This window comes from Chelon labrosus (assembly GCF_963514085.1).
Source record: "Chelon labrosus genome assembly, chromosome: 6".
In the NCBI taxonomy this organism is placed as follows: domain Eukaryota; kingdom Metazoa; phylum Chordata; class Actinopteri; order Mugiliformes; family Mugilidae; genus Chelon; species Chelon labrosus.
The window spans coordinates 16,764,365-16,780,991 of record NC_140342.1 but is presented as its reverse complement, the minus strand read 5'-3'; the positions used below and the strand labels follow the sequence as shown (position 1 = coordinate 16,780,991).

Here is a 16,627-nt window from a genome sequence, read left to right as displayed (position 1 = left end):
ATTCGAAATGCTAAATGAGTGCAGTTCCTGGAATCCAGCAACTCATCCAGTAACTAAGGGGGGAGGAGGAGCAAGCGGCTGTTTATTATGCTGGATTTGTAACTTAACTCCAAAGAACCCTGTGGTTGCTGGAGGAATCAGTCATGGGACTGCTGCTGCCGATGCTTCTGGGCTTTTTTGCTGCTCTGATCGGAGGGCTTTACCTTCTCGGGGTCTTTCGACAGCGGCGACCAGGGGAACCTCCTTTGGATAAAGGGCTCATTCCTTGGCTGGGTCATGTCTTAGAGTTTCGCAGGGACACATTTAAGTTCCTAGAGAGGATGAAGCAAAAGCATGGCGATGTATTCACTGTACAGTTGGGAGGTTTTCATTTTACATTCCTTCAGGATCCTCTGTCGTTTGGGGCATTTGTCAAGGAGAGTCGGGAAAAACTGGACTTTAACAACTTTGCTGCTCAGCTGGTTCGCCGAGTGTTTGGTTATGTAGTTATAGAGGGGGATCACAGTATGCTCCAGGCATCCAGTAATAAGCATCTGAAGGGGGAAGGCTTGGAAATAATGACACAAGCCATGATGAGTAATTTGCAGAGCTTAATGCTGCACAACATTGGCTCAGCTGCAGACAAAAGGACCTGGACGGAAGATGGACTGTTCAAGTACAGCTACAATATTGTGTTCAGAGCGGGCTATTTATCCTTGTATGGTAACGTGCCACACAATTCAGAGGGAAGCGAAGAGAAAGCCAAAGAGAAAGACCGAGCTGAATCCGAAGCCTTATTTTGTGAGTTTCGCAAATATGACCAGCTTTTCCCCAACCTGGCTTATGGGATCCTCTCACCGTCAGAAAGGTTGAAAGCTGAGAGGTTAATGGCCTACTTCTGGGACGCTCTGTCAGTGCAGAAGATGAAGACCAAGGACAACATCAGTCGCTGGATATGGGACGTGCACCAGGCCAAAGAGGAGATGGGAATGAATGAGTCAATGATAAACAAATATATGTTTGTGCTTCTTTGGGCCTCTCAGGGTAACACAGGGCCTTCTTCCTTCTGGCTGCTCCTCTTCCTCATGAAACATCCAGAAGCAATGAGAGCAGTGAAGGAAGAGGTAGACAAAGTTGTGAAGGAATCTGGGCAGAAAGTCCAGCCAGGTGGCCCCTTAATCAACCTGACCCGTGAGATGCTGATGAAGACTCCTATCCTGGATAGCGCTGTTGAAGAGACCCTCCGACTCACTGCTGCCCCCATCCTCACCAGGGCAGTGCTCAAGGACATGACTCTCAAGCTGGCTGATGGGCGCGAATACTTAATCCGCGAGGGCGACAGAATGTCTCTCTTTCCCTACAGTGCTGTTCACCTTGACCCAGAGATCCACCCTGACCCTCATTCATTCAAATACGACCGCTTTCTGAATCCAGACGGGAGCAAGAAAACTGATTTTTACAAGGCTGGGAAGAAGGTCAAGTATTACAACATGCCCTGGGGTGCTGGGGTATCCATGTGCCCTGGACGTTTCTTTGCTACCAATGAGCTGAAACAGTTTGTCTTCCTCATGTTGGTGTATTTTGAGTTTGAGCTGAAGAATCCTGATGAGAAGACGCCTGAGATTGACTTCAGGAGATGGGGCTTTGGATCGATGCAGCCTCTCAATGATGTTCAGTTTCGGTACAGACTCAGATATTAAAACAATCAGATGAAACTTTTTTCGGGTTTTGACGACCTCTGTAAGCCTTCATTAAGCCATTACATTCCTAGAAAACATGGCAGAAAAAAAAATGAAAATTTTAATTTAGATACCAGAGATGTGAACTATAATTTGACCCCTTCAGTGTTCTGTAAGCAAATGCGCCAACTACTTTTTGTACTTTATTTGCCTAACAGTGTCTCACTCTTAGAAATTACAGCTCATGAAACATGTTGGGTAGGAATTTAACACAGAATAGTGTGAATAGTTTTGACTGCTTCTTTGAACAGGCTTTTCCAGTATGATAAACAGGTCATGCTGCATTTTGCACAGAGAGCTTCATGCTTTACCAGCTTTGCATGATTTTTTTTGTCACTTTCTTCAACATCTCACACCATCATGTATATTTATTTCGGTGCACCGGTCTCATTTTATTGATTTTTCCGCAGAATAGGAATTTTTGTGAATATACGTCGATTTAATAAAATGTTTATTATCATGACCTTTGTGTGTTCTTCCTAGTTTGTCTGTGGTTTATTGAAAGAACTAGGGCGGCAACATTATTGTGAGAAATTTTAACTAAGTGAAAGCTACAAACAATCCTTGAAGAGACAAATAATTACAAAAATAAAAGCAAATTGCAGATTGAGTATTTTTAAAATTGCTCTGAAAGCGCCTTATTCTACCTTTCCCAGACTGACAACAGTGTGTTGGTAAACGTTATTATTTTTATTCACCTAATAACTATTTTTAATTAATTAACTAATTATTCACACATATATTGGTGCTAGTTATTCAGTTTATAAGGCAAGAGTAATATCGCAAACATTTCTGTCTGTGCAACCCAATCACAAGAGGGGACAGATGTTATCTTTGAGAGCTTCCTATCTCATGTGTGCAGATATAAAATATGTCAAAAGGTACTGGCTTGTTTATAGATTTTATTGGACTGCTTTTACTGGAAGGTACATTTTTATTTAGTTAAGTTCTTTATCCAGAAACTGTACTTATCTTCTTCACATAATTAGGTGATAATGGATTTTCTTCTTCCAGCCAACCTGTGTTAAAGCCTTTAAATAACAAAAGATTATATTTTATGATGCAATATTATTTAACTTGAGTAACAACAAAGTACATTGTCCTTGACCCCAATAAACCATATACAGAGACACGTGTACAGTGACTGGCAGCTAGCCAAACACTGTGTGGAACATAAACATCCCTTTCTTTCTCCCTTCGCCAGGGCATTGCACCTTCGCCCAGTTGAGTAACCCCTGATGATTATCAGTACCGCTTTAGGTGAAGAAAGAAGCACATATAGTTCAGGTTGCAATGCTCGCTGTACTACATTAAACTGTTTCTGCACGTGTACATGAAAATCCACAGTACGCTTATTTTCACAATAGCATTATTATGCTGAAGATCTCACATCTATGATTATCTCAAGTGACTTTCTGTGCATGTACACTCTCAGTTACGGGACAGCTGTTATTGTGTGTGTTTTGTTTTTTGTGCTTTAAGATACCACATTAAAATTTTGGGGTAATGTACAATGTATACACAGTCAAGGTGATAAGCTGCTGGTAAGCTGCTGGCATCTGTTTATCCTGCACGTGATAATGAAATAGGATGGATTGTAGAACTATGTTAGCCTGTTGCTGTGTTTCTTTAACGCTATACTCTTACAAAGTGCGGCAGCTTCTAATGTCAGTCCAACTAGCAGCTAAAACAGGATATGATTCAAACTCTTTTATAATGACAGCGCTGTTAAAACACAACACATGATCTATTTCTTAACTTAAGATTATGACACCACCAGTTTGCCATGCTGCTGATTAGGTCCTGACATCATTAAGCTATTTTGGTTGAGTCCCGGTATCAGTCATTAGCCCAGGAGGTTGTGTTGTTCCTACTGTAAATATTAAACATTGCGCCTAGAACCAGACAAATTCCACCTTATGCCAACACAAACTCTTGTATGTATAAGCATATGTGGATCCTGCAGGTTGTTAATTTTCTCGTACTACCTCGTATGTTTTTAGCTTTTAAATATACGATGCTTTGAGTTCTGATTATTCTTGGTTCTGTTATTGCTTTGGTGGTTATTTCCTCTGATGTTAGGTATTTCACAGCTGGTGTTTCCTCACCACCCACTGACAAACACTGAGAATGGCCACATTTGGGAAATTTCCACTCTACACTCACACAAAATAGATGCTTTGGTGTGGGTTGAAATACACACAATAACAGCTGGAAACAAAACTGTGGACACATGTGCGTGCCACGTGTTGTACTCTTGTGTAATTTCCGTCAGTGGCCCCAATATACATGTAAAGTGATACAGAACCATCGGCGGTAATGAAATGAAGATATAGTAGATATAGCAGATAAGTAGCTGAATTCCGTATACAATATCACAGATATTGCTAAAACATTAGTAGTCAAATAAACTGATCATTGTTATTTTTATTGATTTTCGTGAACTTGTTTTAAATGGCTGGGTAACCATAGGCTGACTTTCTAGGGTGACTTTCACCTGGCAATGACCAAAGCAAATGGACAACAAAGGAATAGGAACACAGTTTGTATCTGCGGCAAGGTCTGCAAAAACCTTAAGAGGGCCTGAAGATCCACCAGGCAAGGAGGGACCAAGTGAAGTAACAGTCAGGACCAGCAGCTGCCGCAGTTCTCGTGGCGCCGACTGCAGAACTGCAGGATCCGTGGAGCAACACTCCTCTTGGACACAAGCCAGGTACTGATCATCCCCAGCTGGGTCCCCGAGGCAAGGGTGTATTAAGATTAGAGACCCGAAAAATGACCCTATGACCTCGGGTTCTTCACTGATGAAGTGTCCAAGTAGCAACACAAGGTGTATTCAAACTCAATACATTTCATAAATATTTCAATCACATAGCCTATTATTTTGTTGATGTAGATCTAGTGGTAACCATTTGTTTACCACTATAATTTATGTCCACAGGTGGGTTTTTGTTGACAGTTGAAAGTAAACCGTTTTTCCAATTGCTCTCCCTTTTCTGTTTACTTTTATTTAATGTTTTAGTATCAGGTTTGTTCCCAAACCAGACTTGCATGTTTTTGTCACTAATTCAGCGGTATCACAATGCCTTAGATTTTAGATTTAGTCGTGTGAACAGCCCTTACTGAGACGGATTTACAAGGATTCCGATGCCTTGCATCTAAAAACATTTATCACAGACAGTTAGTCTTACACATCAACATTATGTTGCACCAGCACATTAACTCACATTTTTAAATGGCATAACAACTCCTCCAGATAGAGCTGCTGAATTGTATCTCCTGATGGATCTCACACAGCTGCCCTAGATATGATTTTAGCCAGTGTAAGGTCACAGCCTTGTCTCAAAACATTACAGAATAGTTTCTTAGGTATTACCATACATCTAGCATTCTGTGTCAGCGTCCTTGATATATATTTAAAGGTTTGAAACAGATGGCGAAACAGTTGCATCCAGTACGGTTATACACAGATGCCCTAGTTGTTCTCTACTTATCTTTATACTTCCTACCCTGATAACCAAATGGGAACACTGGAGTCCAACTATCTGTTTCAGGAAGGGGGCACCAGCACCAGGAAGGAAGAACGGGTAAGGTACACATAAAACACTATATCTGTTTATTGATTAGACATTCATAATTTGTGCTGAGCCAGAGATCAATGAACCCTGTACATTTGACATTTTCCTACGACTCTTATTATTATGACTTTATTATCATTGTTACTTTATTGTTCACATGGTAGTTGTGTGTTTTATTTAGAATACTTTCGGGAGCTTTCCTTGACCATGTGTTAATTGTATTTACACAGTACAGACTAGTACTAAGTGCACTGAAGATCGACAAAACCCATAAAAAGAATTATACTGGAAATAATGTGAAAAGCTGGAGATAACTTTAGCCGTAATCTCATGAGGGCACACGCAGCTAAATAAGGAAAGGCGAGGTTGCAGAGGTCCGCAGCTGCGAGACTGCTAATTTCTGGGTGAATGAATGGATTCGTAGTAGGAGTCATCCCAGATTAAATAAACAGTCGGTGGTCATGGGAATGGAGGCGGATGAGCTGGGGAACAATGGGGCCTTTGGCTCTTTCCTGGTCTCCTGAGTGTTCTGCCTGTACTTGGTGGTGAGGGGTTTTGAAGAAAAATGACCCATTGTCTCTCTCATCCTGTTTCTGAGCCCGAGCAGTGAAACGATGCCTGTGGATTGCTGCCCAGGATGATCTACCATAAAGCATAGGCGAGTTTCCCACATTATCCACATGGACAGGTACGGACAGCCTTTTATTGTCATCTTTCCTCTGTGGCGCTTATGTTGGGGGCTCTAATGGCATGCAAATTCATCTGGATATAGGCTTTAGGAGCTTTGTGTTATCTACACAACCGACCGTTATCGGAAACGTACAAGCTGGTACCAAACAACTCTTCCTGCTTTGGTGTGATCTACACTTGAATTGTTGCGCTTTAATCAATGCTTCTTGTGAAAGTGACAGCGTATTTAGGTAGTTAAAGACTACTTTTAAAAATGATTGTACTATATTACCTGCTCTCCTTAAAATGCCGTTCATTAAACTCTGTTAATGATTTGGCTGCAAGTCTTGTGTGGTTTTGACAATCAGTGACATGATTTCTACATAATGCTACTTTCACTGCTCCCAATACCAGGACTGTTATCATTTCACAAGGTCAGTGACGCCAGTCCAGATGGGTCATTCACCTGTTTCTGAAGGACCTTCCTAGACTAGTGAAAAGACTTTTAGAAAGGTTTATTAGGAGTCAACTCTGTTAACTGAAGGGCAATTGCCATCTAGTGGCAAGAAACATCTACTGAGAAAAATACAGTAGATGAATGTATGCTTACAAACTTCTGAATATTATCACTAAACTTGGAAAAATATTAACTGTATACTTTATTGCATCTTCACAATAATCACAGTGACCTTCAAGGTTAATGTTTTCCTCTGCAAATTGCATTTTCTTATCGCTGGCTTAAGAATTAAGCTATGCAATGTATTAATAATACACTATACAACATGTGTACAGTTTGGTCTGAGCCGTTGTTGCGTAAGTGCCAGAGATATATAGAGGGATATAGAGAGTATATCGTCGTTACTGCAAAGGGTCCTGCAGCGTTGCTATCAGTGTCGGGAGTTCACTCAGTTAGAGAAGGGCAGCGGCACTAAGGCGTCTGGAAGGAAGGAGGGGCTGCAGTTACATATCTCTGATAGTGCAAATGACCCTGACTAGGTCTGCTGCTCCTTTGGGCTTGCCTCTGCTCACCCTATGACTTAGACAGTTCAGACAAGATAATGTCAAAGATGAATGCCCTGCAGCTCTGCAAGCAGAGCACTGCTGGCTTGTGAGTAGCAAGTGAGTGTAAAGCATAATACTGTGTAATAAAACAGTATATATACTATATATTCCTCTCTTATCCCTTGTGGGTGGTCATTGCTTCCTCCTTCAAGCGCTCAGGTGCTGTACTCTTCCGCACAGAGATCTCAGATGTTGTTCCTGGCATCTGCCACGGAAACTTTTCCAGTTTGGGAGTCACAGAACCAAGTTCTTCCAATCAGCACGAAGACAACTGAAGGTCCTCTACATTTTTTTCTAGTTCTTCTTTCAGCCCTTGGTCTTCCTCAAGCTTCTCATGTTCCGTCCTCCTGATTTTGCTATCGCTGGCTCAGCCATTCTCCACTACCTTCGGGGTGTCTCCCATTTTGACCTTGGGACTTCCAGTCCATATTCCTGCGGTTATATGCTGGATTGTCTCAGGGGTGTCTTTGCACAGCCTGCGCCTAAGGTCACTCCTGGTGAGGTAGCCCCCGACCTCTTTTGATCTTTTACATGCTGCAATGATTAGTGCCCCTGTGCTGTCTTTGAGTCCAGCCTTTTCCGGCCACTGGTAGGATTTCTTGATATGAGTTTCTTCTGTTATCTGCCCGTGGTACATACCGTGTAGGCGTTTTTCCCTACGAGGGTTCCTGCTCCCATGACGGTGACAAATTTCTTAACTATCACCTAAACGTCATCATCATTCTTGAGGGCCGTTAAAATGGAGCTGATTGCTGCAGCTACATAGAAGATGAAGCTTTGTCTGTTATGAATGCCTAACACCTTCAGTTTAACACTTGAAAAAAAACCTAACCAACCAAGTTGTGATTGTTTACTTGTGAGGTAGCGGGGCTATTTTAGCAACTGAAACTAAGTTTTTATTGTTTTGTGAAGGCACTGTAATGCACACTCAACACAAGGAGCTTTGCTCATGTGCGGGAGATGCCGAGCCCTGGCTGAGGGAAGATGTTGGCATCTACCTCAAGGCTTTTCATCTCAGTCGCTTCAGTGGAGTCCAGCCTTAGTAAAACTGGCACGGGACGCACTCACCCCGGGGGTAGGAGAGGCTCGGCTGAGAAACTGGGAGGAAAATGAACAAATGCGATGGGACTGCCACCACTCTCAGGCTGCCTATGGGTTAGCCCCTCACAGCCTGGTAGGAGTAGTTTAATGATAGTGGTAAGAGAGGATGAGAGAGGGGGATGCCAAGGACCAAGTTGCATGTTTTTTTGCTCTGGTGTCTTGTGTCACTCTTTCCTCTGAGGGAGGGGGTAGGGGTGCATCCGAGTCACATGGTGGAGCTTGATTTGTTACATAAACACAGACCTCCACAGCCCCCAGTCTGCTCACATCAACTTTGTTCAGCAAATACATGCAGATAAAACTCTTGTGGTGACATTGGTGGCGGCCAAGGAGAGTTGTCGAGATGCTCACTCCTCCATGTTGCATCACTTCACCAGCCGCCACGCCACAACACCTCAGAGCTCACAGTAACCTTATCAAGACAAAACTGTCAGGGGGAAAAAAAAAAATTAAAAATCTAGATTTAATATATACAGGAATACCTAAGATATACATTTATGAAATAGTTAATACAGAAACCTGGTGCACAGGAATTATCCTTTATTATTATCATTATTACTTTGCATCCTACTAATGCATTCATTTGATATATTAGATTAGATTAGTATTCTGTGTTTATATCTCGCAGCTGCTACCCCTGTTTAAGAAAAAGTGCTCTAATTAACATAAAACATTAAATATAACCGTAACCTTATGAATATTACATACTCTCTTTTGGCTGTCACGTGATGCCAGTCCTTGTAACAACAAGCAATGTCAAATAATGTCTTACAGGGGAATACTGTAATATTTTCCTGGCTCTGGGCGGTCCAATCAATATTTATCAACGTGAACTACAGTTTCCCAAAGCTAGAATAGTCTGTCTTGTTAGAGGACACAGGAGCAGTGTATTTAAAGCTAGACAGTGCGTAGACATTGGGCTGACTCTATCAGTGCCGTCTCTAACACAGCATTTTGTTGGGTTTTTACGGTTTCATAATCTAGTTTGTAAATGCTGTTCTATTGAAAACACCTCTTCCATACTGATAACATTGTTTTGATAATTAAATAACAATTAAAATGCAAGGCATAAAATTAAGTCTGCACTTAAGGGTTTAAAGAGAGCTTTACGCTTTTCATAAGGACCTTGGTGCTGCTCTAATCACAACCTAGGCGTGTACATTAGTATCTGAGTTTTTTTAGTTCACTCAAACGCACAGAAATATTTGGGAATAAGAGGAATGCATTGCAGCTTAAAAACACGTGCTTATCGGTGCCTTAGGGACAGCACATGTCCAAACTCCAAATGCTCCACTCATTCCAGCAGCATCCCCTGCCTTCTTCCCCTCATTGCTGCACCAGGGGTGCTCTCCACGCCACATCTCCTCATTCTGACGGAGAGGCGAGGCTTGAAGCCAGGGCCTTTGGAAATCAGTCCTGCAGGCCCAGATGGCTGAAACCCAGAGCACAGCCTATTCAAACAGCATGAGATCTTAATGAAATGAATTCCCATGTGCTGGTATTGTTTCATTCTTGACTGCACTGTCACCGCAGTTTTATTTGTAATATTCCAACGATGCAGCAAGACAGCGGAAATCTTTTTTTTTTTCATTTAAGTAACTGAATTGAAAGTGTGAACTGACTGATGGCGATCTTACTGCTGTTGCTGACCGTTATTCTTTGCTTTATAGCTGTATACATGTCATCATTAAGGGGTTATTGAGGGCCTTGTGAAAGTAAAATTATAATAATACGTTCACTGTGACAATGACCAGGCACATTTCATTAATGCAAACCAGACACTTGCCCGTTTATCTGTCCTCTATTAGAGGTAGTGGAGTTTAGATCCCTTCCAAACCTTGACAGCGAGGCCTGGCACATAGATTAAAGAGATGGCGAAATTCCTTTCCAGTTTTAATCTTCATCTGTGTTTTGTTGTAAAAAAAATGTTATGAAATCCACTTGTGTGTGAGAGCAACCTCTCTTGTTGTCATGACAAGAATCCCTTTCAGGCCCTAAGTAACAACGTGTGCTACTGCAATCCTCAGGCCAAGGTGAAAGCTTGAAGTATAAACATCAAGTCGGAAAAGACGTGTAGCGGGACTGCAAAGTGCGACCTGTCCACCGCTCTATTATCTGGCCATCTGCCTGGATGGAAGATCTAAATATTTTGACACTTGATATAACTGAGCGTACCTGCTGGTAACATTCTGGCGGATCTGCGCTGAGGCAAGGTGGCTAATGTCTCCGTGACACTGCTGTCCTTAAACTCCCCGTCTTTGTCTCCCCAAAGTTCTTCTTTCATAAGCGTCACCCACTGTAACTTGTTATGTAATTGTCAGGAAGCACTGAGGTTGCTAATCTGCAGTAATTGGGGTTGTGTGTTGTGTGTGTGGAAAACAGTTAGAGAGGAAGAAATGCTGTTGTTTTATATTAGCTTTTTTTTAAAAAATCTTTTGCATTTAAAAAAATAAATAAAATAAATCACGACTCTACGTCACGTTTTGTCTCATTGAGCTATTGCTGTTTATAAATAGTTGGTCATGAATGCATTAACCTGACGTAGGCTACAGATGACATAAAGGGATGAAGAGTAGGATGAAGTAAGGGAAAAGAGAGAGTGAGCAAGAGAGAGAGAGAGAGAGAGAGAGACAGACTCATCATCTGTGTTACAAATGTTGCACATGAGCATTGGGGGGGAGGCTGACTGTGGTGCGATTAACGCGCTCCCTCAGCTGAGTGTTCATTTCAATCTGCAGTACGGTATCCTCAAGTCTGAACCCTTGGACGGGGGTCACTTGCCAGAGGAGGTTTTTTTTTTTCCCCCTTCCTCTCTGTTTTTTTTTATACTTCCTTCTTGGGCAGAAGGCTGGTGTAATAGAAACCAGACACAAGCCAGAATGTGCGGCATTCACGGCGGCGAGCCCTCACTTCTTCACAGGGTGGGGAAACAGCATAAAAACAAAGTCTAGTCCAGTAAGTTTAGGGACTTTTCTCGTTTTTTTTGTCATTCTGGAAGAGATCAATAGAACGGAGGAGGCCAGGGCATTAGAATGAGAGTGGTATTTTGTGGATCAAACTGTGCAAGGGGTATCTAGAGAGGGCAAAGGAGACCTTCAGGATGGAAAATGCATGTGCAACTTTTCCAGGTGAGTTGTTTCAGCCGTCTTTAGCCTAAATGGACTTTACAATAGTTTCTGTTAAGTACTCTGTCACATCAGTGCAGATGCTCATTATGTTACTTTGAATCCGTGGATGATTTGGAATGACCTGTGTCTGAATTAAGCCCAGTGAAAGACAGCTACAAATTATTTTTGATATATGCAAAGTAATTGAACGCGCAAAATGAGAATCTGACGTTACAACAAACTGCCTTTATCATACAGTAGGTTCTTATTAATAGATGTGAACTCTAATTGCTCAGATTTACAGTCTGTATCCATTTGTAATGTGGCTTTATTAATATGTAGAACTATTTTTGTCCCCCTTAAAATGAATGAGTGACATTTAAACATTTAGAGACTCTCACTGTAGTTTTTTTCCTTATTTGAAAAAGAAAAATGTTTCACAATTAGTGGTCTTGTATCTTAACACCTGAACAGATTTGTTTTAGCAAAGATTTTTAAATGCAAACTGATTTCAATTTTACATATTGACTTTTATATGTCATCAAGATTAAATGCAAATCCCCTGCTCTTACTGAAAGAAATAAAAGTCTGTAGTTATTGTGCCAAGTGGATTCTTCTGACTTTGACATTTGTTTCAATGGTTGAAATGACAGCAGCACCGCTAAACATAACAAAGACTTTTCAAAGCATATCAACAAGCAAAAATATGGGAGCTGTTATTGTGGCAAGAATACAGTAAAGGTTTAGATGCACAACAAATTCATCCAAATGTCAAACGTAAAGTGAAGCCAACCGTCTGTCATGCCATCCTAGGGCAGATATGAGCTGCCCACCGTAGGTGCCATCTGCCTCCGTGTGGCTGTACCCCCTCCCCAGCGTCAGCAGTGCTGGATCTGGGGGGGAGGCCTTGTGAGGGAAGCAACAAGCCTCTCCTGTTCACTGAGATGGCTGGGGAGATGATGGCACATCACACACCGGGGCATACAACACCGCAGTAATGAGATCAACATGCTGCTCTGTACAGTGAATGAAGGGACAGTAGCGCTACGCTGTCTCCTCACTGCAGCCTCATTCTCCTGGCGGTGTCAGAAGTGACGCTGGCCGCGAGGAGAGATCTCATGTCATCTCTTTTGCTCTGCAGAGCGCAGCGCTTTTCTGAAGTGGAACTCCGGAGCCCACTCTGGTACCAGAATGAGCTCTGTCAGTTTCATTTTATGTTTTCGGTTTTTTACTGTCATTAGGCAGCTACAAAAAAAAAAAAAAAAAAGAGCAACATCGTCATCACAGATTTATAAAAGATTTGATTTCACATTTAAGTTACCGTTCACACAGTAACCGTAATCGTGGTTGATATTTTCCTTTGAAGGATTATGCCACATGGACAGAAAATAAATTAGCAATGTTGTTAATAAATGATGCACAAAAAAACAATCAAATCAAATGTCCTTCGATGAGGGCAACCGGAATACTTTTGGTTTTTGTTGTAAAATCATGACGGAAATTCTTTAACATTTTTATAGATGAACATTAATGATTTTAAGCAGTTAAATGTTAAAGGGAATACAACTGTAAGAAGAATAGTAATCCTAGAACCTAATTACAGGTCATTAAAATGTTTAATTTATCTCCTGGCTTGTCTAAAACTATTGTTGTATCTGTCTATACTTAGATCTTAATCGATTCTTTCTTCTTTTTTTTTTACAGGCTATAGTTGAAAAGCTTGTAAGGCCAACATGAGCTGGAGCTTTCTGACTCGCCTCCTGGAAGAGATCCACAACCACTCCACCTTCGTGGGGAAAGTGTGGCTGACTGTGCTCATCATCTTTCGCATTGTGCTCACGGCTGTCGGAGGCGAGTCCATCTATTCGGACGAGCAGACCAAGTTCATCTGCAACACCAAGCAACCGGGCTGTGACAACGTTTGTTACGATGCCTTTGCTCCCCTCTCGCATGTCCGCTTCTGGGTCTTCCAGATCATCATGATCTCCACCCCTTCCATCATGTACATGGGTTATGCCATGCACAAGATAGCCCGGAGCTCAGAGGAGGAACGCAGGAAGCACGAAAGACTCCGCAAAAAGCCACCTCCTCACTTGAGATGGAGAGAGAGCCACCATCTGGAAGATGTCTTGGAGGAGGAGGAAGATGGCGATGCTGAGCCCATGATCTACGAGGATACCCTGGAGGTGCAGGAGGCCAAGCCCGAACCAGTAAGCAATGCTAGCAAAGACCCACCAAAACATGATGGTCGAAGAAAAATTATGCAAGAAGGCCTGATGAGAATCTATGTTCTTCAACTCATGTCACGGGCTATTTTTGAAATTGCTTTCCTTGCTGGACAGTATCTCCTCTATGGTTTTAGAGTTAGTCCTTCATATGTATGCAACAGGGTACCATGTCCACACAGAGTCGACTGTTTCATCTCCAGGCCAACGGAGAAAACAATCTTCCTCCTGATCATGTATGTGGTAAGCTGTCTTTGTCTGGTGCTAAATGTGTGCGAGATGCTTCACTTGGGAATCGGCACCTTTCGGGATACTCTTCGTCTAAAGAGGACCCGGGGCAGACGGACGTCCTACGGCTACCCATTCTCTCGCAACATCCCAGCCTCTCCTCCGGGATACAACCTTGTGATGAAGACAGACAAACCTAGCAGGATCCCCAACAGCCTCATCACCCATGAGCAGAACATGGCCAATGTGGCTCAGGAGCAGCAGTGCACAAGCCCAGATGAGAATATCCCATCTGATCTTGCAAGTCTGCACCGGCACCTGCGAGTTGCACAGGAGCAGCTTGATATGGCCTTTCAAACCTATCAAACAAAAACCAACCAGCAAACCTCCAGAACCAGTAGTCCTGTGTCTGGGGGCACGATGGCGGAGCAAAATCGAGTCAACACAGTTCAGGAGAAACAAGGAGCAAGGCCGAAGTCAGCCACAGAGAAGGCTACAACCATCGTAAAAAACGGAAAGTCCTCTGTCTGGATCTAGAAAACCTAAGGCAGTAACTTAACAGTGAAAACTCCAAAACTGCACTATGACCAAGCTGGAGGATGTGTGTGAGGGATACAACTCTGGACAACAGTTAAGATTTCAATCACACTAGCTGAAGAAGCACAATACACAGTAGGCCTAGTTTTTGGGAATATAAAAGAAACCACACCACGCATCTTATTTGTAAATGTAATGTGTCATGTGTTGCTTGCCATAGCTTTTGGATACAGTTAACATACGCTTGCTTAGTTCAATATCTCTTATTCCAACTAATATGTGAAAGCATAAAAAGATATGATTTAACACTGACAGCCGATGAACTGGAGAAACTTGGGGAACTTAAAGTGAAGGTGTGTGATTGTACCCTCAATCAAATTTGAAAATGCAGTGTGAAACACTGCACAAATGCACAATGACTCCTTTCTGAAGAATGATGATTGTTGTTGTTAGAAGGATGCATGTTTAATATTTGGAGAAGGATTTGGATGCAGTATGGAAGAGTGTTCTTTGAAGCAAATTAAATGTGAAATATTTTTTATAAAGATAATGAAACAAGGCTGCATCACTGAAGGCTTTTCTGGTAAACATCTGCTCAGTGTGACGATATTCAGTCGTTGCGTGCAAAGCCTTTATTTATTCGACTGCGTTTTAAGGTCCTGCACTGTCACACATGAAGGGAAAGAGGTAAGTTAACAAAAACTTAACATAATATTAATGTTCAATCCACGTACATGTATAAATTACAAGTAGGAACATAGAGTCTACCCTTACGCTACAGTAGAAGTTCCATCTGTAGATATTCAGTGAGCTCTTATCTTGTGTTTAGGCATGTTAAATGACAGGATCATTTTACTTTTTCTGTCACTGACGCATTATGTTTCTAAAACTGGTTTCAGAGTAATAGTTAATCCTGCCTTCGCTGTTTTCATACTTCAAAGTGCCTCAGACTTTTAAAGACTGTTCTACTATTTTATTCATGACAAAAATAAACGTATTTGAAACTTCTAATTTTGCGTTTCATAGCAGCTCTCTCTGCTTCTCAGCTGGTGTGTTACTGTGAGTTCAAACATTTTTATTTTTATTCAAAGTTAAACATTTGCAAGAAATTTGGATTCAGACGTGAGTTCAGATTGTTTTATTTCATAGCTGGAATGAGATTTGTCTTAAGCATGTGCATTAAGAAGACTTGAAATGTGGAAGTTGTACAGCAAAAAGAAAAATAGTACTAATTCTGATATTATACTATAGCACTGGTGCAGAAAGGGCATATAGTGTTACAACCTCAAATGCCATAGCACTTTATTATCTTAGATATGGTAAAATACCATAGGAGGGAAGAAACAGCTTTTTCAAAGAAACAGCTGACACGATAAAAGGAAATCACTTGTTAACACCAGTCAGCCACAGCATTTAAACCACTGACAGGAGAAGTAAATAACATTGACCATCTTGTGACAATTCACTGTTCTGCTGGGAAATGTTTGGACCTGGCATCCATGTGAATGTTACTTAGACATGTACCACTCACCTAGACCAGACCAGGTACCTCCACCCCATGGCAATGACACTCCTTGATGGCAGCAGCCATCCCCAGCAGGATGTAGCCTGACACAGACACACACAAAAACAGAACAACTCAAGAAACAGGATAACGTGTTGACCTGGCCTCCAAATTCACTAGATTCCAAACTGATAAAGTGTCTGCGGGGCCCCCACTAACGACATTCTGTTACCAGACACCACAGGACACCCTCAGCAGGCCCATGTACATTCTCTGATGAGTCACAACAGTTTTGGAGGCACAAGGAGACCTACACAGTATTAGGAAGGTGGTCATAATGTTTTGCCTGATCAGTGTGTGTGAGTGAATGCGTGAAGGGTTGTTTTTGCTAAGGCCCACAACATTTTAAGGGTTAAAACCTGTCAAGACGTGGTTTTAGGGTAAAGGTTACAATAAAGTTGTCAGAATTAGGAGTCGCACAAGTTCAGATTTTTTAAGTCGACCACTATGTGATGAAAGTCAAGTCGACACTGACTAGTGGTTGATGACATCATTAATAAAAACACAGTAGACGGTAATGCTTTGCAACAATGAAATATATATTCTTGACCTGAATACATGTGCTGAGAACAGACAGCTCATACGCCACATGAGCGCTGCACAAATGTATAGCCTGTATAAAAACAGGCTGCAACTCAGCACCATCAATAGCATTTAATAGTACTCCACAGTGTGTTGTAAGATGGGATAGTGTAGCCGGGTGCAGTAGCTTTGTCAATGAATTTCTGTAGCAAATTTAGTGAAGTCGTTAATTGACTGCTGTGGAGAGAATTTGGACTTTCTCTGCTAGCGTTTGCAGATGCCTTTCCAGATGAGTGTACATTACAGTAGTACTATT

General features: G+C 41.9%; 2 protein-coding genes across 2 annotated transcripts; both read left to right on the top strand.

Annotated features, from left to right (window-relative positions):
* Positions 1-140: 140 nt before the first annotated feature.
* Positions 141-2,087, top strand: LOC311490012 (7-alpha-hydroxycholest-4-en-3-one 12-alpha-hydroxylase-like). The gene has a single exon (XM_084547347.1). It carries the CDS (start codon positions 144-146, stop codon positions 1,677-1,679), a length of 1,536 nt encoding a protein of 511 aa, XP_084403473.1. The 5' UTR covers positions 141-143; the 3' UTR covers positions 1,680-2,087.
* A 10,779-nt stretch (positions 2,088-12,866) lies between these two features.
* gjc2 (gap junction protein gamma 2) lies at positions 12,867-15,178 on the top strand. The gene has a single exon (XM_084545965.1). The coding sequence runs from the start codon at positions 12,969-12,971 to the stop codon at positions 14,223-14,225; it is 1,257 nt and encodes a 418-aa protein (XP_084402091.1). The 5' UTR covers positions 12,867-12,968; the 3' UTR covers positions 14,226-15,178.
* The last annotated feature ends 1,449 nt before the right edge of the window (positions 15,179-16,627 follow it).

Coding starts and splice junctions, on each gene's coding strand:
- gjc2 (XM_084545965.1), top strand. CDS start 12,969: ATGAGCTGGAGCTTTCTGACTCGCCTCCTGGAAGAGATCCACAACCAC.
- LOC311490012 (XM_084547347.1), top strand. CDS start 144: ATGGGACTGCTGCTGCCGATGCTTCTGGGCTTTTTTGCTGCTCTGATC.